The following is a 24,639-nucleotide window of genomic DNA, read 5'->3' on the forward strand; positions in this document are numbered from 1 at the left end:
GCGTCCTTCATCCACCGTGACCAAAGAAAGGCAAGATAAATACGACAGAGAACCCAAGGCTGGAACCCTCCTCCTCTTCCTCCTCCTCCTCCTCTTCCTCCTCCTCCCTGATCTGATCTGATCCTCTCCCTTCCTGAGAACGTTACGTTGGGAACCCAGAGAAGAAGGGGGAGAGGGGGGGGGGGGGGGGGGGGGGGGGGGCGCAGTGGGGCCCTCAGAACCTCCAGAAGACACACAGGACCCATCTGGAGACACACACTTTAAGCCTTAAGACAGAACGCAGGAGCTGTTCGGGTCCTGGTCCTTGGGGTCCCTGGGGTCCGTCCCGCCCCCCCTCTCCTCCTCCTCCCCCCCGTCCCGCTCGTCGTCGTCGTCGTCGTCCTCCCCGGGCCCCGGGAAGGCCTGGGGGTCGAGGTCGGGCGTGTCGGCCGAGGCGTCCTCGTAGGCCCCCACGCTGTCTGTGTCGTTGTTCCTCTCGTCCTCCTCCTCCTCCAGCCGCCACCCGTCCGGCCGTCCCCGCACCCCCTCGGGGGGGCGGGGGTCCACCAGTGCCAGAGTGCTCATCTTGGACAGGGTGATGTCCGCCAGCTTCTGGAGAGGACTGGACCAGGGCTCCTCAGAGCTGGGTGCTGGGGCCTGGGTGATGGGGGCCTGGGCCAGGGTGCTGGGTGCTAGGGCCAGGGTGCTGGGTGCCTCCTGTTCCAGGGTGCTGGGTGCCTCCTGGTCCAGGGTGCTGTAGGCCTTTGCCTCCTCCAGAATGAGCGCGTGTTTCTGAAGGGTAGCTAGGGCGTCCCTCTCCTGCAGAAAGACATTGGGTTTGAATCAGACACCCGTCGGCGTGGGAGCTTAGCATACATGGCCTTGTTTTCTCACGAGGCAACAACGATGGCCGACACCGGCAACGTGGACCTACATCAGAAAGGCCGGCGCATACGACCTTGAAGACGTATTTGTCTTCTCTCGCACTTCTCTTTTGATCGCCAACATAGTAATCTATGCCATTTTATCAACGTTACTGAAATCACTGGCCCTTTAAGAGGTCCCCAGCTGAAACAAGGGGTTCACTGGGCCTTTAAGACGACTCCAGCTGAAACAGGGGGTTCACTTGCTCTTTATAGATGAACACCATTCATCATTATAACATTGTACGATTATTATGACCGCGTGTCTCCAGGTCTAACCTAAGAAACATGATAAGAAATAACACCTTTAATAAGACTACAGCGAACAGGTTATTCCTAGGTTACATTATACCACAACACCAGTAATAACCGAAGTGGCCACTAGAGGGCCCACCGAGCAGTCTTCAACAGGAGACATGGGCATGTTTTCACTTCCTCAATGCCAACAACGACCACATACTAATACGCACACACGGTTGTACCCGTCCCGCTGTCGTACCCAGTGGGACGGTGGTCCACCGTGTACAGAGATGCCTTTTAAAGGCAGGAGTCCTGGAAACCCGTTAAATACATAACAACCGTGTGTTTGTTTACATGGCCCGGTGTTGCTGTTGACAACACACACGCCCAGGTTCTCTCTCTCCCTCCCACCCCCTCTCCCTCCCTCTCTCTCTCTCGCTCCCTCCCTCTAGGAGGCACCTCTCTGGTCACCAGAGCTGTTACACAACCCATGGCATGCTGTAACAAGCCATTAGTCAGCCTTCTATGTTCAGAAACACAGGGAGCCAGTACCTCCCTCTGTGATGTAACATTCACCTCCCTCTCCCTCTCCCACTCTCTCTCTCTCTCTCTCCCTCCTTCCCTCTCCCTCTCTCTCCTTCCTTCCCTCTCTCTCCCTCCCCCTCCCCTACCCCCCTCTTCCTGCCTGCCTCCCTCCCTCCCTCCCTCCCCCTCCCTCCCCTCACCTCGTTCAGTCGCTCCACTTCAGTCGTCAGCGCTCTGACTTTGTCCTCCAGCGTCCTATTGGTCATCCTCCCCAGCTCCGCTTCCTGGACATGAATCACAAAACACTCACGTTTACGCACGAGAGAAAGAGAGAGGGAATTTAACTTGATATTTTTACCTCAATTGTCACCTGCTTTGACAGTGTTATTATCCGTTTCCCGTACCATTAAAGCTTTTTTGAATTGAATTGGAATGCGAGTGAGACAGATTGAGCCTTATTTCAAGGTTACAGGCGAAGAAGAAATCAACAAGGACCCAGAGCGTTCTCCTCTCTAAGGTCGTCTCTCATGCCACCTTCGTCCTTCGTTTGGCACCCAGGGGTGCCCTTAGCGGCTGTTGCTGTTTTCACCGATTGCTGCTGGCCCCAGATTGGCGGTTGTTTACATGTTTTAGCGTGACTGTGACTGAATGCCTGGCCTGTTGCAATGAATGTGAGTGGATGTCTGGTTTGTTGCGGTTACTATGATGGCCAGCACCCCATCGCCATGGATCATTATCTTATTTTGACACCCATCGCTCTCCTCAACATCCTCACGTGGAAGGAGGGATCCCCCACCCCACCTGCGTTCCTCCTCAGGATTGGGGTGATAATGTCAACATAGGGCCTTTTTATTATTTTGAGACTAAGAGAGAGAGAGAGCGAGAGCGAGAGCGAGAGCGAGAGCGAGAGCGAGAGAGAGAGAGAGAGAATTCATTCTGACAGAACCACTTCTCAGTGGTTCTGTCAGAATGAATACTTTGTTCAGCACCAACTCATCACAACAACAGAGCCAAGACTGGGAACACCAGTAAGGAATTTGTTTAACAACCGCATACACAAAACCACTGGTTAACACCAGACACCAACCCACTGGGAAACAACACCAAGCCACTGGGAAACAACACCAACCCACTGGGAAACAACACCAAGCCACTGGGAAACAACACCAACCCACTGGGAAACAACACCAAGCCACTGGGAAACAACACCAACCCACTGGGAAACAACACCAACCCACTGGGAAACAACACCAAGCCACTGGGAAACAACACCAAGCCACTGGGAAACAACACCAAGCCACTGGGACACAACACCAAGCCACTGGGACACAACACCAAGCCACTGGGACACAACACCAAGCCACTGGGACACAACACCAAGCCACTGGGACACAACACCAAGCCACTGGGACACAACACCAAGCCACTGGGACACAACACCAAGCCACTGGGAAACAACACCAACCCACTGGGAAACAACACCAAGCCACTGGGAAAATAACAAACCGACACCTGGTCAGGTGATCTGACGGGGGTCAGTGAGAGATCTGAGTGACCTGTGTGTGTGTGTGTGAGAACATGGGGGGGTGGGGGGTCATGGGGGGGCTCACCGTGCGGGCCTGGCCGGCCTCCCGGTGCGCCTCGGCCAGCAGCTCCTCCACGCTCTCCAGGGAGTCCTGCAGCACGTCCACCTGGAACAGCAGCGCCTCTCGCTCCAGCTCCAGGCCCCGCCGCTCCTGCACCACCTCCTCGTAGCTGGCCTGCAGCTCCATCTGGGAGCACACGCACAGGGAGGGAGGGCACGCACACACACACGCACACACACACACACACACACAAAGGGAGGAAACACACACACACACACACGAGGAGGGTACACACACACACACACACACACACACACACACACACAAAGGGAGGAAACACACACACACACACGAGGAGGGTACACACACACACACACAAGGAGGGTACACACACACATACACACACACACACACACGAGGAGGGTACACACACGCACGCACAAAGGGAGGAAACACACACACACGAGGAGGGTACACACACGCGCACACACACACACACACACACACACACACACACACACACACACACACACACACACACACACACACACACACACACACACACACACACACACACACACACACACAAACAAACAAACACACACACACATCAGTCTGTGTCTGGATGAGTCTTCATGGCTTCACCCAGACCGGTTTGGGTGGGTGAGTCAACCGGCTCCATCATTAGTCGTCTTCTCTCTCAGTGAAACATCGACAGGGCCAGGGCGGACAGGCTCTTGTGATTTATCCACTTCCTTGAGTCTTGATAACAGACCGCCCCTACAATAGACTCCACTTGAATAACAAGACACAATCTAAGCATGTAGCTCGTCACATGTGTCAGTAGGAAGACAACGATCAAGGACTTCTGCGAATCGTGACTGCAGCAGCAGTGTCTACTGCAGGTGTAGTGTGTAGGTGAGGGCTACCTACCACGTCAGGCAGGGTCTTGAAAATGTCCTGATCACACTGCTGGAAGCACAACACAGACAGAAAAACAAAAATCAAAGCTAAATAGTGTTTTATATTTAAAACGTTTCAGCCAACGGAAGTCTCATCCTACCTGACTTCCACTCTTCCTCTTAAGAGTTCCGCTTCGGCTGTCGCTGCGGGCGAGCCGCCGGGATGGGGTCTCCGTCTGACCGGGGGGGCAATAATATGACGATCGATTAGTGGAGTGAAACGTGATCTGGGCCTAAAATTGATCATCAACAACTTCTGTTTACGGTATCATAGCTGTCCCCGTTCCTATCCTAGACGCACTTTGGGTCGGGTCTTTGACCTGCCCGCGAGTGGGGGCTTAAAGAACGGGTTTAAATAACCAAACTTGAGGTTCAGCTTAAAGATGCAAGCGAACAGAAGCAGTAACCAGCGTTAATGAGTCTGTTGTTAAAAGACGAGACAAGTCCCGAAGGATCGGCTCACCTCCGAGATGATGATGCGCAGGGACTCGTCCTCGCTCATCCCCCGGGCAAGAGTCCTCTTGCTGGGGGACCCGTGTCGGTCCGCGACCCCGGACTGCATTTTAAACGCTCTCAAAATGCTCAAGATATATCCGTAAAGAGAGAGCAGCTTATCAATCAACGCTTGTTTGCTTGTTTGGTAAAAATCGACGACGATGACGACAACGATGATGACAAGACTACGCCCCGGCCGTCGTCTACGGAAAGCCGACCGCTCAAACTCACTCAAATAAACTTTATTACTTTTTTTCTACAATGTAGGAATGGGCCAATAATAGTTTTTAATTATTTTACGTGTGATATGATCATTAAAACACAAGTAAAATACTTTATCACAAAACGCGCACGACTGCAACGCTGTGTTCTTCCACTAGAGGGCAGCAGAGGGTCGCGGCGCCTCCCGTGCTGCTGCAGCACTACGCAGAAGTTGAGAGAGCGCAAGTGACCGTCGGCAGAGATGTTTTTTAAACGCCCCGCCGACTTCATGCTGCACACTTGAAAGTTTGGAGAGTGAAGTCCGCCTCTGTGCACTTAGCATAAACACGTGCCGTGTCTGTCTTATGTAATAGGAGTCAGTAATAACACATTCCCAACACAGTGAAGGGCAGGCAGGCTATAGCTGCCTCCTCATTCACAAACCATGCTCTTCTATCCTGGACTGACGTGTGCGTGTTGCTGATGCTCAGGTGCTTGTACCAGGCGTGCGGTCTGACTTTTGGACCGCTGTTTAATTCGTAGACCTATAGGTGTATAAATCCAACCCACGACATAAGCCTTTTGGCGATTCCAGTGTCAAGGACTAACTCTTATAATTTGTTAGTGTCAACCTGACCAAAAATAACTCACAATGAGGCTCTTCAAAGGATGTCCAAAGTGCAATAACAATGTGAATGAAATTGTATAACCAATATACCAACCGAACAATCGGATCAACATAGTGTGTTGTTATCTTACTGAAGAGAACAAAACAATTTGCTTTGTGTCAAAGGATAAAAGGTTGTGCAATGAATACTTTTATTACTCATTACTCATGTTTATATCTGTCATGGCACTTGCTCAGTTATCAGAATGATGTTTAGGTTCTGGGTGGCGGTCGAAGTCATTAAAGCCTTGATCAGAGTTCGGTCAAAATGTTTCAGGAGTCAATGGTCAGAAGGTAGGTCCTATGGCTCTAGGGTAGACCTAGGCACCGTCAGTAGGCCTAGCCAGTGTCAGTAGGTAGGTAGGCTTTAGGGTAGGCCTAGCCACTGTCAGTAGGTAGGCCCGTTGGCTCTCGGTAGGCCTACCTACTGTCAGTAGGCCTAGCTACTGACAGTAGGTAGGTTTGTATGGCTCTCGGTAGGCCTAGCTACTATCAGTACGTAGGTCCTATATCTCTGGGTAGGCCTACTGTCAGTAGTTAGACTCATGGGAAGGCCTAGCCCCTGTCTGTAGGTAGGCCCGTTGGCTCTCGGTAGGCCTAGCCACTGTCAGTAGGCCTAGCTAAGGTCAGTAGTAGGTAGGTCCTATGATCTGGGTAGGCCTAGCTATGGTCAGTAGGTAGGTCCTATGATCTGGGTAGGCCAAGCTTTGGTTAGTAGGTAGGTCCTATGATCTGGGTAGGCCTAGTTATGGTCAGTAGGTAGGTCCTATGATCTGCTAAGCCTAGCTATGGTCTGTAGGCAGCCTAAGTAGGACTAGCCGCTGTCCAGCTGGTTCCCAGTCACTCCAGCCGAGCACATGCATGAGAAAATTGGTCATTAGACCACGCCCACCAATACCCTCTTCTCATCTGATTGGCGCAGAGAAGTCTTGGCCCCGCGACCATTTTGAACACGTTCTGAACCAATGGGGAGCCGGTGGGCGGAACACTTGCGCTCCCCTTTCTTATATATAACTCCTCACTCAATGTAATGCTGCTGAAATGATGGGGTTGTGCTTAAAATGAACTTATTAAACCTACAGGGACTTGTCTGGTAAATATTCAATGGACATTGGAATACATTCGATTGATTTGATAGAAAAATATTACTCCGGAAAATATATATATTTAAAACGGTAGGAAGGCAACAAGCTTAATTTTAATTCACCAAAATGACCAGGCTGAAATAGACGATTAATTAATCAAAAGCTGAATTTTTATTGTCACATTAATGCAAAAACAGAATTAATGATTCAGTATGTCCTTATAATCGGGAGGATCTGTAACCTACTGGAACTATTCCGAACCTTTCCTTATGAGAAGTTAAGACCAAAAGTACACTTCTACCAAGTTGTCGATTAATTGATCCGCCAATTAAAACGTCATGGAGTAATTACAGAACGACGTCTCCAGATAACGCGGAGTTCATAGTTCAGGAACGTCAGGAGAGCAGGCTGGGTCCTCCAGTCCCCCGTCCCGGGTTTTAATCCCGGGTCCACACTGTAGAGGATCAGTCCTAGGGGCTTCACCTTCCATCGCTCCATCCCTCTGGATTTGGTGACAGACCTAAAAGCCTTTTGTTGCAATCTTAGCCAATGGAGACGGATGACGACACCGGGCAGTGCAGATATATAAAGCGCCCTTATTGACCGCACTTGCACATTTCTCACTTCTGAACACTCACACCTCCGTGGACTCACTGGTGTTGAACCGGGAACCACAACAACCAATACATGTGCGCGGGGTACAGGTCCACGAGGAACACTTATCTCCCACTTTCCCTCTGAACTGCCTTGACGCGCTGAAGGCTGAAACGCACTTTTCTTTTCGTGTTCATTTGTCGCCGAAAGCGCCGCGCAGTCCGGGCAGGGCGACCGGCTGGGACCAGCTCCTCATCCTCCTCCTCCTCCTCCTCCTCCACCACCTCCTCCTCCTCCCCGAATGCTCGTCTTGACGCCGGTCTAGCGGAGACCCAGAAGGCTCGCGAGGACAGCACGACACCCCCGCCGCGTAAAGTTGCATCGCGGGCACCGAGCGGTTCGTCATGCCGAGCTCCTCCACCCTCCTCCTGTGCCTGACGGTGCTGCTCTCCCCGGGACTGTCCGGCAGCGACCCGCCCCACCTTCCGTTGTTGCCGGCCGGCGAGGCACCCACGGACCCCGGGCTGTCACTGCTGGACGAGGACGCGGGCTCCCACGAGTGTTCCGCGTGCGTGTGGCGGGAACAAAGCAAAGTGTTGCGGCTGGAGACCATCAAGTCGCAGATCCTCAGCAAGCTGCGGCTGAAGCACGCGCCCAACATCAGCCGCGAGGTGGTGAACCAGCTGCTGCCCAAGGCGCCGCCGCTTCAGCAGCTGCTGGACCACCACGACTTCCAGGGCGACGCGTCGTCCCAGGACGAGTTCATGGAGGAGGACGAGTACCACGCCACCACGGAGTCCGTCATCACCATGGCCTCGGAGCGTGAGTAGACCCAGTGATGGGAAGGTGAATGAGGGGGAGGACGCAGGGTACATGTCACCGGGAACCACCGGCGGTCGCTGCTTGTGGAGGGGTGAACCAAGGACCTCTTGTGGAGGGGTGAACCCCGGTCTGTTTGTGGAGGGCTGAACCCAGGACCTCTTGTGGAGGGGTGAACCCGGGTCTAGAGGGGTGATCCTCTGTGGAGGGGTGACCCTGGGTCTGCTGGTGGAGGGGTGAACCCGGGACCTCTTGTGGAGGGGTGAACCCTTGTGGTGGGCTGAACCCTTGTGGAGGGGTGAACCCTTGTGGAGGGGTGAACCCTTGTGGAGGGGTGAACCCGGGATCTCTTGTGGAGGGGTGAACCCGGGTCTGCTGGTGGAGGGGTGAACTCTTGTGGAGGGTTGAACCCGGGACCTCTTGTGGAGGGGTGAACCCGGGTCTGCTGGTGGAGGGGTGAACTCTGGTGGAGGGGTGAACCCGGGTCTGCTGGTGGAGGGGTGAACCCGGGACCTCTTGTGGAGGGGTGAACCCGGGACCTCTTGTGGAGGGGTGAACCCGGGACCTCTTGTGGAGGGGTGAACCTGGGTCTGTTCCCGGGCTCGGGGCACCTGGAGTCTGAACCAGCTTTATGTCAGCTGCTGGCCACGCCTGTCAAACTATAGATCCTGTTTGAACTTGATAATCAATAATCGATAGTGTGATGGGGTCATTGGGGTCTGTGGACTCAAGACGAGTCGCCCCTGGACCTGAGGCGTAGTAGGGCCGCTGAGGTCTCTCTGTTGTGGTTCTGCTTCACAGTTCTGGGCTCTCGCTCTTGACTCGTCAACACCCAACAACACCAGGCAGTATGAGGGGAGCTTGCCCCAAACATTCACTCAAAGTCCTCAGAAGTCCAGATGTAACTTCAGCAGAGCCTGTGTCCTCATGTGCTCATGTCCTCATGTGTTCATGTCCTCATGTGCTCAATTCCTCATGCCCTCGTGTCCACATGCTCACAGGAACGAGTTCTGTTCTGAACATCCGAAGGCTCTCCTGAATTTTGAATTTTAGATTCACTTGCGCCGTTTGTGTCTTATTGTGACCTGGAGCGCAGGAAGAGGACGTCAGAAATCCCGTCATCGATAGAGAAAATCTGGCACTGGATCCAGTAGGCTGGATCCCGGATCGAGTAGGCTGGATCCCGGATCGAGTAGGCTTTCTGTTTCCCAGCGCTTTAATTACCGCAATCATGCGTCTTCCATGTCGTGTGATTCGGCCTGACGCACGCACACACACACACACGCGCGCGCGCACACACGCACGCACGTACACACACGCACGCTGCGCAGCTCTCAAAGACATCTCACAAAATTGCTGTTGAACCCTGGCAGCTGTGCTCTATCGCTCTTTTATAAGGGGCTCTACCGGACTCCCTGCTGTTCATCGCAGTGAGAAAAAGTGTGTCCAAAAAGCTGCCATTGTTCGCGGCCCCCACCCCCCGCCCCCCCGGCCGCACTTGCCTTTTAAATGCGAAGTTTATAGCGAGGCTCGTTTCTTCTCCACGGGGACACAAAGAGGAGAGCACTCCGGGTCGAGGGGAGTGTGTGACCTCTCCAACAACATTTACACACATAATATATTCCGCACAAGGCGCATTAAATCGCCTCCAGATAATCTGGTTTCCTCTCGCCGGCTGAGGGGAGATGTGCGTGTGCGGGTTCGATGCTCTTGGTTCCTCGATGCGTGATCATGCAGACCAGAATGAACTTTTCTGCTTTTAATTCGAATTGAGTGCAAAGTGGAACATATATGACGCACTGGCCGTGACCGGTCCTGGACGTTAGGGCTTTGTCCGCTTTATTGATCTTTTCCTCCTTCTGTGTTTATGACGACGTGAAGTGCAGAGACGCGGTGATGAAGTTAAGATGTTGACCAACGTGTTGTTGTTTTGCAGAATGGATGGATCATAATGTTCCCATTTCATAGGGATATGGCATGGATTCTATAGATTAGGTATTCTTAAAAGTTACCGTCCAATCAGTTGGCATATATATATATATATATATATATATGACAACTATATCTATATATATATTGGCATATATATATGCCAATATATATATCATATATATATGCCAATATATATATCGATATATTGGATCTGTGCGGATTCCATTAAAACATAAGCATTGTTTAAGAGCAGTTGATGGTGTGTGAAGGTGTGCTTCTCCGTGAGGGCACTAAGTTCATTAAGCTAATGTCATCCTTCTGCTTTGGGCTGTCCGGCTCCTCCCTTTGCACCTGTCTATATGAGGAAGGATAAATTAGAATGATTCACAGGCCTCTCACACACACACACACACACACGCACACGCACACGCACACACATGCACGCACACACACAAACACACTTTCACACACACACACACACACACACACACACACACACACACACACACACACACACACACGCACACGCACACGCACACAAACACACTTTCACACACACACACACACACACACACACACACACACACACACACACACGCGCGCACACACACACGCATGCATACACACACACACACACACACACACACACACACACACACACACACACACACACACACACACACACACACACACACACACACACACACACACACAAACACACCCACACACACACACACACTCACACACACACAGACATAACAGCTACCAGCCCCCCACCATTGCTCTCTCTCTCTCTCTCTCTCTCTCTCTCTCTCTCTCTCTCCCACGTGCACACATACTCACGCACACACACACACACACACACACACACACACACACACACACACACACACACACACACACACACACACACACACACACACGCACACTACTCTCCCTGTTAGCTGTCATCACTTCCCCAGCCTCTCACTGCAGATGGTGACGGCTCCTGACAACCAATCACATCGCGTCCATGAGAAAGTAATGTGTTGTCAAAGTGCTCTGCCTGCATGAGGACACAATCACCTGTCACCTGGCTGGTCCCTGTTGTAACCCCTGAGATACAGATAAACACACAGACGCACACACACAAACACATACACACACACACACACACAGACCCCCCCCCCCCCACACACACACATATACAAAGACCACCCCCCCCCACACACACACACACAAAGACCCCCACACACACATGAACACAGACCCCCCCCCCCCCCCCACACACACACCTAGACACACACAAACACATATATACACAGTACACACACACACACAAGCATACAAAGACCCCCCACAACCATCCAAACACACACACACACACACACACACAAACACATATATACTACACACACACGCACACACACACACACAGACCAACATATTCCCACAAACACACACTGACACACACAAACACATCCTCGTAGTAAGAGACGCAACACATGCTCTTGCTAACACATGCGAAACACACAAACACATATTCATACTCGGAAACGCAGCGCATCATTAAGACACACACACACACCCACCCACACGCACACACACACACACACACACACACACACACACACGGAGCTCCCCCCTGCGCCCTATCTCTCTCTCTTCCCTGGTGAGGATGAGGAGGAGAATGGAGGACAGAGGAAGAATGCATCCCACTCTTGGCTGTGGAGTCTCAGTGATCTACAGATTCAGAGAGCTGCTACTGCCTCCCTCTCTCCCCCTCTTTCTCTCTCTTTCTCCCACTTTGCCGCTCACTCTCACCCCTCTTCTTCTCTCCCTCCCTTTCTCCCTCTTCCTATATATCTCTCTCTACCTCTTCTCCCCTCTCCCTTTATCTATTCTCCCCTCTCCCTATCTCTCTTTCTCCCTCTACCTATCCCTCTCCCTCTCTTCTCCCTCTCCCTATATCTCTCTCTCCCCCTCTCCTATCTGTCTCTCTCCCTCTCCCGATATCTCTATCCCTCTCCCTCTCCCTATATCTCTCTCTCTCTCCCTCTACCTATATCCCTCTCACTATCTCTCTCTCCCTCTACCTATATCTCTCTCTCTATCCCTCTCACTATCTCTCTCTCTCTCTCTCTCCCTCTACCTCTCACTCTCTCTCTCTCTCTCTCCCTCTACCTATATCTCTCTCTCTATCCCTCTCACTATCTCTCTCTCTCTCTCTCTCCCTCTACCTCTCACTCTCTCTCTCTCTCTCCCTCTCACTATCTCTCTCTCTCTCCCTCTCACTATCTCTCTCTCTCTCCCTCTCACTATCTCTCTCTCCCTCTCCCTATATCTCCCCCACTTCTATCCCCATGGGGTGCCTTCTGTGGTGTTTGATGATGCGGTTGGAGGTGGTGTCTGATGGTGGTGTCTGATGGTGGTGTCTGATGGTGGTGTGTGATGGTGGTGTGTGATGGTGGTGTCTGATGGTGGTGTGTGATGGTGGTGTCTGATGGTGGTGTCTGATGGTGGTGTCTGATGGTGCTGTTTGATGCTGGCGTGTGATGCTGGTGTCTTAGGGTGTTGCTTGACGGTGGTGTTTAAAGGTGGTGTATCAAGGTGGTGTTTGATGGTGCTGTGGGTTCAGGCGATACGTGGGGAGCTGGCCCGATGCCAGCGTCTCCTTAGTATTCACCCAGGCTTCGTGAGCGCTGCAGTGGGTTGACAGGGTCCATGCGTACGTTCTGCTCTCTAATTACTATGAAATCTCATGGAAAAGTGGAGCTATTTATATCATATTGCGGCACTTTATGTACTAAGACACCCCCCCCCCCCAACACCCAACACATACAATGTGTTGCAAAGTCAAGTGGGTTCGCTGCTCTCCTCGTGCAGGGGAAATGTGCAATTTGCCGGCAGTTTGCTGATTAGCAATGCAGTTTGTACACTTTGTACCATCGCGTGTGTGAGTGGGAGTGTATGAACGTACGTATGCACATGTGTATGTATGTATGTTTATACGTGTGTCTGTATGTATGTATGCATGGGTGTGCTTATGGATGTACATATCTGCATTGGTACAGATCTGTACACATCTGCATATGTACAGATCTGTATGTATGTTTGTACATATGTAAGTATGTATGTATGTACGTATGTATCCATGTATGCATAGTATAGTATATCACGACCACATACACGCACAAGCCCACATTCTGTCTTGCAGACCGACTATAACCGTGAAGAAACTTTAACGATGCCACCATCACGATTCGAAATGTAAGAGAACATGTTTGTGTTTTGATCCAATGTGCGTTGTTAAGACGGGTTATGAAACGCCCAGGAGGAAAGACTACAGCAGAGAGCAGCACTCACTCCCAGGCCCTGCCAGCGTGGATCTCCGTCGGTCCGTAGAGCAGGAGTATCTCCATCCCATGCTCTTCAAGGTGATGGAGAAACCCCAGAATGAAACGTGCTCCTCTAGGGGGCTACAGCACGCAGGAGGAGGTAGATCTTCCTCAGCATTTTATCTGAAGCGTATCAGGGATCATAATTCCTTTGTGTCTATTTGTTGACAACTACGCCGCTATTGTTATGCAATGCTGCCATCTCAGCATGCATAAATGCAAACTAATACACAAATACGTGCAAACACATATACACACACACACACACACACACACACACACACACACACACACAAGAATGGAGCCCCACACACACACAAACAGAGGCACTCGGCAGCAGAGTTCTGCTATTGACACAAAGGGTCAGCGAGTTCACATCTAGGTGAGACTATTAACCTCCCGGCTCTTTCTTCAGCAGCATGGCGAACCGGTAGTAACTTGAACACTTACCCCCCACACACACACGTGTGGTTGCATGAGAGCATGCACACAAACACACACACACACACACACACACACACACACACACACACACACACACACACACACACACACACACACAAACGCACATACAAATGCACACAAATGCACGCACACACACACACACATGCCGAGTCATCCACTAACCACTCCCACCAAAACCAGGCTTTATAGTGCTGACCCTATAAAAGGCTCATTTCCTGAGGTGCAGGAACCATAAAAGCCGACGCAGAGTGCTGAAAGCACACACAGCGCCGCTGCCTTCCAACCACTTGTTAGTGTTTGCTGAAAGTCGATGACTATGTGAGGTTTTTACAGATTGATTCATTCCACGGAGGTCTGTTTGACGACAGCACCTGTTCCTTCAGTCCGTCGGCTTGTAGGAGTTGTGGGAATTCACCGAGGGGTGCGGGGGCAGGGGGGGGGGGGGTCCTGTGATCATTTGTTTGGACAATCAGCCTGTGTTGGTTGTTTTTAAAGGGGTGAAAAACTCGCCGCGTTTGTTCCGAGGGACTGAAGAAATTGCACAACACGCTGTCAACTTTATGGCTAATAAAATTTCAAAGGCACCAAAGTCTATTAATACGGCAGCGAAATGTCCCCCGGACTCAGGAATCTCACTGCTCCCCCCTCCCCTGTTCCCACGCTCCGTCCCTCTCCGCCGCCATCTTGCTTTTTCAATTCAAGGAATTTTGGGAATATTTCACTCTTTTGACTTTACAATCTTTTTTCTTATCTACACTGTACCAAAACAGAACCCAGACTACAGCGACAACACATGGCAGGGCCTCTCATACAGCCTCTCATGCAGCCTCTCATACAGCCTCTCATACGGCCTCTCACCGCCTCATGCGGCCTCTCACAGCCTCTCATGTGGCCTCTCATATGGCCTCTCATACAGCGTCTCATGCGGCCTCTCATACAGCGTCTAATGCGGCCTCTCATACGCGGGGGCCCCTCTCATGCGGCCTCTCATACGGCCTCTCACCGCCTCATGCGGCCTCTCACAGCCTCTCATGTGGCCTCTCATATGGCCTCTCATACAGCGTCTCATGCGGCCTCTCATGCGGCCTCTCATACAGCGTCTAATGCGGCCTCTCACACGGCCTCTCATACGGCCTCTCATGCGGCCTCTCATACGGCCTCTCACAGCCTCTCATGCGGCCTCTCATACGGCCTCTCACAGCCTCTCATGCGGCCTCTCACAGCCTCTCATTTGGCCTCTCATTTGGCCTCTCACAGCCTCTCATGCGGCCTCTCACAGCCTCTCATGCGGCCTCTCACGGCCTCTCATGCGGCCTCATAACGGCCCGGCTCTTGAGCTCCTCCTGGAGGGCGGCAGGGAGACACAGAGACAGTACAGTAGGCTGCTTGTGTCAGCCCCCAAGCGAGGCATTATTCAGAGGGCATGAAGACCGCGTGCTGGGGCCCCGGTCCCTCAACGTGGGGCCGGAGCCGGCCGGACTGGAGGCTAGAGGGGAGGGGGGGGGGGGAGCTGGAGGCTAGAGGGGAGGGGAGGGGGGGGGCTGGAGGCTAGAGGGGAGGGGAGGGGGGGAGCTGGAGGAGTCGGGGGTGGTGGTAGAGCTGGGGCTGTTGGTGTTGGAGGTTGAGGGATATGGTGGTGGTGGTGGTGTTGGTGGAGGTGGTGGTGTTGGTGGTGGTGTTGGTGGAGGTGGTGGTGTTGGTGGTGGTGGCGGTGGTGGTGGTGGTGTTGGTGGTAGTGGTGGTGATGTGGTGGAGGTGGAGGTGGTGCTGGAGAAGATGGTGGTGGTGGTGGAGGTGATGTGGGGGTGGTGGTGCTGGAGAAGATAGTGGTGTTGGTGGTGGTGCAGGAGAAGTTAGTGGTGGTGTTGGAGGTGGTGCTGGAGAAGATGGTTGTGGTGGAGGTGATGTGGGGGTTGTGGTGGTGGTGCTGGAGAAGATAGTTGTGGTGGAGGTGATGTGGGGGTGGTGGTGGTGGAGAAGATAGTGGTGGTGGTGGTGGTGGTGGTGGATAAGATAGTGGTGGTGGTGGTGGTGGTGGTGGGGGCGGTTGCAGTAGTGTTGTTGGTGGTGGTGGTGGTGTAGGGCTGGTTGGAGGGGAATGACTGTGAGTCCACAGGGAGTAGCGAGTTCAGTCCTGTCCTAAAGGGACAGAAATCATTAAGAGGTTTTATAGCCACAATTAAAAAAGACCCGAAACAGATGTTATGTTTCACTAATAAAGGACATAATTACTTCACACCAGTAATTAAGCCCTGTGTAGGAACACGAGGGAGCTGTGTGTGTGTGTGTGTGTGTGCTTCTGTGCTGGTGTGTGCCTGTGTTGGTGTGGTTGTGTGTGTGTGTGTGTGTGTGCCTGTTTTAGAGTCCATTATATAAGCAAAGAAAATGCAGCATTGGCATAATACAGGTTCATACAGGTTCATGATGCAGGTTCATACAGGTTCATAATGCAGGTTTATGGTTCATAATGCAGCTTTATGGTTCATAATACAGGTTCATAATGCAGGTTCATACAGGTTCATAATGCTGGTTTATGGTTCATAATGCAGCTTTATGGTTCACGATGCAGGTTTATACAGGTTCATAATGCAGGTTTATGGTTCATAATAAAGGTTCATAATGCAGGTTTATGTTCATAATGAAGGTTTATGGTTCATAATAAAGGTTCATAATGCAAGTTTATGGTTCATAATGCAGGTTTATGGTTCATAATAAAGGTTCATAATGGTGGTTTATAGTTCATAATGCAGGTTCATAATGCAGCTTTATGGTTCATACTGCAGGTTCATAATACAGGTTCATAATGACGGTTTATGGTTCATACTGCAGGTTCATAATGCAGGTTCATAATGCAGCTTTATGGTTCATACTGCAGGTTCATACAGGTTCATAATGCAGGTTCATAACGACGGTTTATGGTTCATACTGCGGGCTCCGCTGGGCTGAGCTCTGTGAAGCTGCTCAGTTAACGGGGGGATAACCTACTGATTATCCACATGAAAATTTAATTAGCTGGCTTTCTATAGGGATAGGACCCGCACTCTGCTGTATAAATCACCTGTGGTTGCAGTTTCCCTCCGCCTCGTACCCCCGTAACCCCGGGAGCTCATTAGGGGAAGCTCATCGCACGCGGTCTAAATGTTCTTCAGGGACCAAGCCAAACTTTGATTTATGCAGAACACTTGGGGAATGACAGAGGCCCATTAGTTAGTTTGAAGAGAACGAGCGCAGTGCCTCCGTAGGTGTGTTGATCGCTCCCGGAGGGAACAGAAAACACACTTCTGTGTTCAGAACATGTGTGATCTAGATCAGAGGAACCTGAGGCCGCTTTCTGGGACAGATCCTGTGGGGTTGAGCGGTTCACTACTGCTTTATAGCGCGCCGTGGAACACGGACAAACAGACTCGCAGCACGGCACGGCTTTGATACACTTACGCTGTGTGTGCGTGTGTGCGTGCGTGCGTGCACGTGCATGTTTCTGTGTGTGCGCACTTGCGCACGTGTGGGCTTGTTTGTGTGTGTGTGCGTTTGTGTGTGTGCACGGCTGCACGCACAATGAATAAGAAACATATCCCGAAGTAACGTCAAGAATACTTCTGACATTTACCGCAATTCAGCAGAGCAGCATCAACATGTTCGTGTGTGGATGGTTTATTGTATGTATGTATGTATTGGGCAAAGTGTGCAGATCCCAGGGTTAATCCAGAGTAATGAAATAAAGTGGCATGTGCAAGAGGAATCCAACCTCTCCGGGAGGCACCATTCCTCCTCATGCCCCACAGCGGCATGCGGCTTGAGAATGTTTTGGTGCTTTTTAGACGACCACTCACCGGCGAGAACTATAGTGGGGACTGCCAATCGCACAGTGTTGCTCTGACATTGTGGCGTATCGTTGAATCAGGCTAATTGTCACGTCTCTTTAGAGCGGTCTGTGTGTCCTTTAAAAAAAGACGACGTTTTGGCAAAAACAGGGTTTTCAGTTCAAAACAAACAGAACCAGGAACACAGGCAAACAACGCAGGTCAGCCCTCGCGGCCAGCAGCCGGCCGACTCGGGGGCTCAGAGGCCAAGTCCTCGGCCCGAGTCCTGCTGGCGGGTCTTGCCAAGGGGCTGAGTCAGGGACAGGGCTCCTGGAAGCAGCGGGCCACAGGGAGGGGGGCCGGTGCCCCGTGAGATACCAGCGTGGCACCCTAGCCCCGCTCATTACTGCTATCGCACGCAGACCTGCACCTGGCAGCTGTTTTGTTCCTGCAGATTCCTCAGCTCCACCGCGGCCACAACAAGTCGTCCTCGATCAGGAGTTGTGCGTTGTTTTTTTATCTTGCGAACACAATTGTTACGCACAAAATGTACTCCTGATTCGGGCACAATGGAGGAAGTACATAATATCAGAGGTCAAGTCATGGCTGGTTACTTGTCTCATAAAAAAACGGTCTCATTAAAAAGCTGCTTTAAATGGTGGCAAATCAGGGGCCGCCATTAAACTCAGAGGAAGTGGCTTTAATGGGTTGTTTCTAAATACTGGGGAAGGGGCTAATACGCTTTTAATGGCTTTATTTTCTATTAGGCGCAGATGGGTGAACTTTACAGTAGAGACTGCAGTCACTGCAGAGGGATTCTCCTTTATTCATAACAGACGTATTAAAACATGCAAAGGATTATGTCCAAACCCACGCCGTATAATGAGGTATTTTAGCACAAGGTACATGTTATGATGGCTTACAAAGTTACAGAGTATTAGGAATGAGTCGGGCTGCGTCTTAAAATGGCTCAGCTGAAGCCAGGCCACTGATTTCAGTTTGGCGGTACGTGACCTGCCAGGTCTGAGAGAGTGAAGCGCACCTTCTCAGTTCTGCATCATCACAAAGCTTTTCTACTCTGGTGGTGTATCCCAGTTAGTGAAGTTCACAAAGCAGATGCTTACTGATCTCTGCTTCAGCAGCAGTTCATCACATCTGCGTTTGGAGAACAGCCTTTGGTCTTGTTTGTATCAGTAGTGAGAAAAGACAAATGGAAATGTGTCACTGTCATTGGGTGTTGTAGTTTCATATTAAGACATGAATCCCATGTTTATGTCTTGTATGGAGCTGACCAGTGTGGTTGTACATGTGGTTTTTCGGTTGTACTGCAATGCTTTTGAGTCAATCCCAGACGTGAACGGGACAATAGCAATTAGCTTGTATTAATTATTTACGAACGCCATTAGATCTTTGCACCGCTGGTTGTCATTTGTTGCGTATAAACGCTGCACACATATAGTGTGATTTGTCGTATTTCAACAGTATGCAACACAATGCATCTCAAGTCTCCTAGCGACCGTATGGGATCACAGTTAGTAGTTTAGCCGTGTGTAGGTTGTGTGCGTAGTGTGTAATTGAACAGAAAGGAATGATGGTTCCTGTTGCTGTGACGAGCTTTAAGGGCTTTCAATGCGAAGCCATTCCACAGCTTCAGTCGGACAGCAGTGGCTTTAATATCGCGGTTTCCAGTTTCATACTCCTTCAATGTCATTGGCCGATCCGTGAAAGGGCCGGATCTGCCATCGCTTAATCGGTTGAAACCCAAACCAAAGTGTTCAGTATTTGTTTTGAAGTGAAATCCTGAAGCCCCGTTTTTCTCTGTTGGATAACACACAGAGGAGGGAAAGAGAGGAGGGAAAGCTGACGTTAGACAAGCCCTCCCTTTGCCGTTAACCTCCTCGATATGTGCTGGCACATAAACAAACACACATAAATATAGCCTGGCGCGTCCCGGAGCGCATGTTTTATGTTTTAGTCATGCTCCTATACAGTGCTGTAGGACTTTGTGGAGGGCAGGCTGGATAGTATGGATCGTGTTCAGCACTTATTATATCAGCTCCCACAGATTGCTCACATATAGCGACAATATAGGAGAGCAAGCTTCATCCCTGGGGGGGGGGGGGGGGCGTCGGTTTTGGGCGTGTGTGTGAGTGTGTGTGTGTGTGTGTGTGTGTGTGTGTGCTCACTGGGATAGAACAGGCAGCATTAGGAGGTGTCTTTTGTTGCCCCGGGGGGGGGGGGGGGGCGGGGGGGGACTGACTACTGTGCTAAGTCCTAATAGGAGTTTTGGGCCTGCCGTAGTCCCAGGGGAGGGGTCCTGAATGAGGGGGATCTAACTTCACCCCCCCGCCCCCCCCACCCCCCCCCCCCCCCCCCCCCCCCCCCCCCCCAACCCAGAGTCCTGCCTCCTCCTGCCTCCCCCCTCGCCCCCCCCCTCCCCCCCCCGCCTGCTCCCATGGGACGGCCCGGGGACAAAGAGGGAGCGGGGCTGGGGTGGACCGGGATGTTTGGGGTGCACCGCGGCCCTGTCTTATTAGAAGGGTCGTGAAGGTGTCACGATGATTAATAGGCCGAGGAGCGTGGGGATACTCCAGAGCCACATTTATTCAGCACCGGGACTCCCCGACACACTCCCCAAACACAAAAAATGGCCCATTTGCATTTCCCATTAGGAAAAGAAAAATATAGATATATATGCAAATGGAATCCCCTATCTAGGTCTGTGCCGCACGCGTGATCCGAGTTGGGCATTGACAATGGATGACCGGCAGGTCGCCGCAGTGTTTTTAGGAGCGGGTTCTCACCTGGTGAACCGGTTCGGGGCAGATCGAGGTGAGGAGGAAAGTTAGTGTTGTGCGGCAGAGCGGATCTCTGAGCTCAGCGGTTAAGGTTTATCGTTCGGTCGAACCGGTCTGTCATCGATCTCCAGTTGGCTCAGTGGTTTGAGCTTAGTGCTGATGGGGTTGTTCTTAGCTGAGGTACCAGGCTTTATTTGACGTAAGAAGGGCTACTTTTATACTGATGATGCAGGACATGTAGGAATACACGGAGATGACTTCAGGAATATATCCAGATGATATCATGCGTTCTTGAAGGACTGCTGTTCAGCAGTGGGATTAACCCTTCTTTAGGTGATTCTGATGTCAGAACTAGAAGGGATTACACCATTTTGTTCTCATACAGCGTTCACATGCAGTGGTGGAGGTAATGTCTTCCACGTCATCCACATTTCCTCCGCCGTACTCTCGGCTCCTGGACAACCTCAGCGCTCTTGGTTATTAAAGGTTATAAAACCGTGTTACACACGTGGGATATGAAAGATAAGAACCTCCCTAGTAAGTTTCCCCTCTATCAGCACGTGGGAAGGGAGGGTACCTGGGGACGGTCAGACCTCACCTGCAGCTCAACGCCGCAATTAGACGGCAGGGAAATAAGCTGCACCAATAACGACGCTCGGCGGAAGGCAGCGACGGATTTCGTTGGATGAAATCCGGCCGTGTGAGTTGCCTGCGTTGAGGCGAAGGACCGGTCTTCCTGCAGCGAGCTGTACAGCTGCAGTACGGGGCGGTGGTAGTTCTGGGAGGGGTTTCCTCCACCTTCTCGTTTAGAAAGTAGCTTGAATGATGAGGTGAGCAGAGCAGGACCTGAAGCTGTGCACGCTGCAGGGCTCCACTCGCTCGCGGTCAGAGCGGTTCTGTTATTAATCAGAGCGGGCAGCGGGCAGCGAGAGCAAGTTCAGGTGGGGTTCAAGTGTCCACTCGGCTTTCGGTCAATTAATGACAAGGTGCCATTGTTCCTTTTAAACGTACTGCCATCGCTTTGGAGCGTGATTAGGCCTCGGGGGCGCCTTGGCGCTCCATCGTTTCCCCATCGCTCATCGACGTACCGGATCTATAGAAGCACACATTGATTTCCGAATCCGCGATCAATGTGCTCTTTGTTTAGCGCCATGAGGAACACGTCGTTTGTGTGTATTTACCGACACGGTCCCCAGTACACCAGGTCCTCCTCCTTTTCCGCTGAATCGTCTTCTGGCTTTGTCTCGGGGTTCTGGGTTGGAGAACGTCGTCCGCCGGACCCCCACACCGATAAAAACAACAACAAATAGTAGCAGCACATAAACTGCAGAATCATTGCCCTCGAGTTCGGTGGCTGATGAGCAAACACAACGCCCGCCTCCTTAATTGCTGTGACCCCAGCAACCCGCAGGAGGAACATTGACATATTGTTTGTCCAGCGTGAGACACTGTATAATTTACACTCGCTAATGATGGCGCTGAAGGGACACCGGCGTCACCGCTTGGCCCCGGCTCAACGTTCCTTGGAGCCTGCTAACGGACGCTTCCCGAACACCAGGGGATTCATACCTCTCCGAGCCTGCCCATGATTCAATTACTACTCTGTTTGGTGTCAACCAGGCCTGCCCGCTGTTCTCTGTAGCCCGGCGGAGCTCTCGGGGACAGGCTCCCATTGGCTGGAGGAGCTCCCACCGCCATGGAGACGAACAAAACAAAAACAAGCCAAAGTAAAGTAGTCCTTTTCCCGAGGTAAAGGAGTAAGAGACAGGAGGGTCGGAGTAAACAATGCGTGTCCCGGTTCTACTTTCCCAGATTGTAATTATTTTCTGGGGTCTGTTGTGAGGGAAGACATGTTCCATCGCCCTTGACCTTCAAACTCAATCTAGCTATTAGCCCCCCACCCCCACCCCCCACAGCATCCGGAGATGTAAAAGGGCCGACGGTTTGACCCCTGATCCCATTTCTTAACTAGGCCGGGGTTCCAAATGACCTTTTGACCCAGGAAGCATTTGCAGGTGCCTGAGCAACCCTCAGATTTGGCAATGATTGACGGGTCCATATAGTTTAGTTCCTTGTATTCAACACAACAACAACAGCAGCAGCAACAGCAGCATCACACAACAAACCAGGAGAAAGATCACAACATTATTAATGTAGTCAACTTTGAACAGGAGACAAATCGAACATAGCGAGTGAGAATGGGGGTTCACAAAGTCCTATTGTGCTATGAGCCACTATTATGCCAGATAGGGGCAGAATAAATTTGCCTTCATAAATGAATGCTTTTACATGGAAATGAATCTGAATGCCAAAGATGGATGTGGTTATTTCCCACTGAAGTCTATGTAAATGAACAACTGTGCAGATTGGACATATGCTGCCAAAGAAATACAAATAAATAAAGACATTGTGGGTCACTTTCTTCAGCCATGCATTCATCCAGAAATGATACTTGTCCTTGCTCTGTGGGGCTGCCAGGATCAGTTTGGGGTTTAGACGTGCTTATCTGAAGGTGGACGGGAGCATTTCATTGTGATTGACCCATGGGAATCAAAGGTGACCATTGGCTACTGGTAACCATTACTAAACCTTGTTTGAACATGCAAATGCTCCAAGCCCTGATGGAATCACTGATTAAGTGGATTGAGGATAACAACAATGTTGAGGAGAGACACAATATTATATAAATAAAAGTATTTCTTTAAAATGAAAAACATTCCCCTTGTGTAAATTGGAGCATGTGTATATTTAAATGAGCAGAAGTTGTTTTTGCTTACGGACTTGTCAATAGTTTGTCTTGACTTCGACCTATTAAAGAGTTTTGAATAGGATGCCGAGCTGAGCATTTATTTTTAAAAGGTTTCGGAATTAAAATGACATATATATAATCATTCCAAATGATCTATGTCAGTTCAACTCAGATCTCAGATCAGTTCAAATTTGAGGATTATATAATCTTCTAATTATTTCTTCAACAAGAATATTCCAATTTAGATTGGTATAATCTTAATGAAGACACCCTTCAAATTTGAAATGTTTGATATAATGAATTTGATATAATGAATATATAATTCATAATGCTTTTAGAACCAACATGTTGTCTGATGTTCTGCTCGACGGCTTGAGAGCCAACATGAGATCTTTAGGTAGGACCAAGTAGTCCTCCTCGAATCTCAAGAAGAGACTCAATTGATGAAACCAATTCTAGCCTTGATGACAAAGAGCTAAACTAGAAGTATTCATCAGCACAGAACAGATATCCATACATCTTAGAGGCATCCATCGTTGTCAATGAATTGGAGTAAATATTAGCAAAAAGTAGAGATGTTCCAATACAATTTTTCCTTCCCGATACCGATTAGATTCCTGAACTTGAGTATCGGCTGATAACGAGTACATACCGATACACCATCTAGCATTGTGTTTATTTTCTTCACTGTGTAGTAAAGGAGTAGTCCATTGATGGTATCGGATCGGAGCATTGAATTACGTACTCGCCGACATACTGCATTGTAGAAATTACCGGAGGAATCTTCCGATACTGGTCATCAGTTTCGGAAAAAGCTCCAGTAAAAAAGTAACTGTAAAACCTCTGACCAGTAATCAATCATTTCTATAGTACAGTACAGTGCACTGACACATTGCCTGTGTTTGTGTGTGTCTGCAGCTGAGCCGCTGGTCCAGATCGACGGGAAGCCCAGCTGCTGCTTCTTCAAGTTCAGCCCCAAGCTGATGTTCACCAAGGTGCTGAAGGCCCAGCTGTGGGTGTACCTGCGGCCACTGCAGCAGACCTCCACCGTGTACCTGCAGATCCTGCGGCTCAAGCCCGTCACAGAGCAGGGGAGCGGCACATCCCGCATCCGCTCGCAGAAGATCGAGCTCAACTCCCGCGTGGGCCACTGGAAGAGCATCGACTTCAAGCACGTCCTGCAGAACTGGTTCAAGCAGCCGCACACCAACTGGGGGATCGACATCAACGCCTTCGACGAGAGCGGGACGACTGGCCGTCACCTCGCTGAGGCCCGGGGAGGAGGGACTGGTAAGGACATCAGACCTGGCCCAGGGTGTAGGGGGGCGAGGGGATGGTCTGGACCTCAGACCTGACCCAGGGTGTAGGGGGGGAGGGATGGTTGGACCTCAGACCTGACCCAAGGTTGTAGGGGGACGGGGGTCTGGCCCTCAGACCTGGCC

The 24,639-nt window shown here is 50.9% G+C and overlaps 2 protein-coding genes across 4 annotated transcripts in view; one reads left to right on the forward strand and one right to left on the reverse strand.

Annotated features, from left to right (window-relative positions):
* Positions 1-192: 192 nt before the first annotated feature.
* Positions 193-4,888, reverse strand: si:ch1073-456m8.1 (leucine-rich repeat flightless-interacting protein 2). Of its 3 annotated transcripts, XM_056606056.1 has the most exons (7): positions 4,679-4,888; positions 4,317-4,391; positions 4,187-4,225; positions 3,278-3,439; positions 1,868-1,951; positions 702-798; positions 193-656 (listed from the first exon to the last, which is right to left on the reverse strand). In XM_056606056.1, the coding sequence occupies exons 1-7, from the start codon at positions 4,775-4,777 to the stop codon at positions 268-270; spliced, it is 945 nt and encodes a 314-aa protein (XP_056462031.1). In that variant the 5' UTR covers positions 4,778-4,888; the 3' UTR covers positions 193-267. The 3 variants fall into 3 exon arrangements, with proteins under 3 accessions (XP_056462031.1, XP_056462030.1, XP_056462029.1); XM_056606055.1 differs by having other exon boundaries at positions 193-798; positions 4,187-4,222; XM_056606054.1 differs by having other exon boundaries at positions 193-798.
* Positions 4,889-6,619: 1,731 nt separating this feature from the next.
* Positions 6,620-24,639, forward strand: part of gdf11 (growth differentiation factor 11) — a 31,930-nt gene continuing 13,910 nt past the window's right edge. Inside the window, exons 1-2 of the mRNA XM_056606679.1 lie at positions 6,620-8,079; positions 24,116-24,283. Coding sequence (XP_056462654.1) covers positions 7,662-8,079; positions 24,116-24,283 — 586 coding nt within the window. The 5' untranslated portion in view covers positions 6,620-7,661. The remainder of the gene's footprint in view (positions 8,080-24,115; positions 24,284-24,639) is intronic.

Source organism: Gadus chalcogrammus, chromosome 13 (assembly GCF_026213295.1).
Source record: "Gadus chalcogrammus isolate NIFS_2021 chromosome 13, NIFS_Gcha_1.0, whole genome shotgun sequence".
In the NCBI taxonomy this organism is placed as follows: domain Eukaryota; kingdom Metazoa; phylum Chordata; class Actinopteri; order Gadiformes; family Gadidae; genus Gadus; species Gadus chalcogrammus.

What these genes read in the sequence shown, in the direction of transcription:
- si:ch1073-456m8.1 (XM_056606054.1), bottom strand. Translation starts at nt 4,777, where the DNA reads ATGCAGTCCGGGGTCGCGGACCGACACGGGTCCCCCAGCAAGAGGACT. An exon ending in TGCGCATCATCATCTCGGAG is followed by an intron (nt 4,392 to 4,678) that starts GTGAGCCGATCC and finishes CCCCCCGGTCAG; the next exon opens with ACGGAGACCCCATCCCGGCG. An exon ending in TCAAGACCCTGCCTGACGTG is followed by an intron (nt 3,440 to 4,186) that starts GTAGGTAGCCCT and finishes GTGTGCTCCCAG; the next exon opens with ATGGAGCTGCAGGCCAGCTA.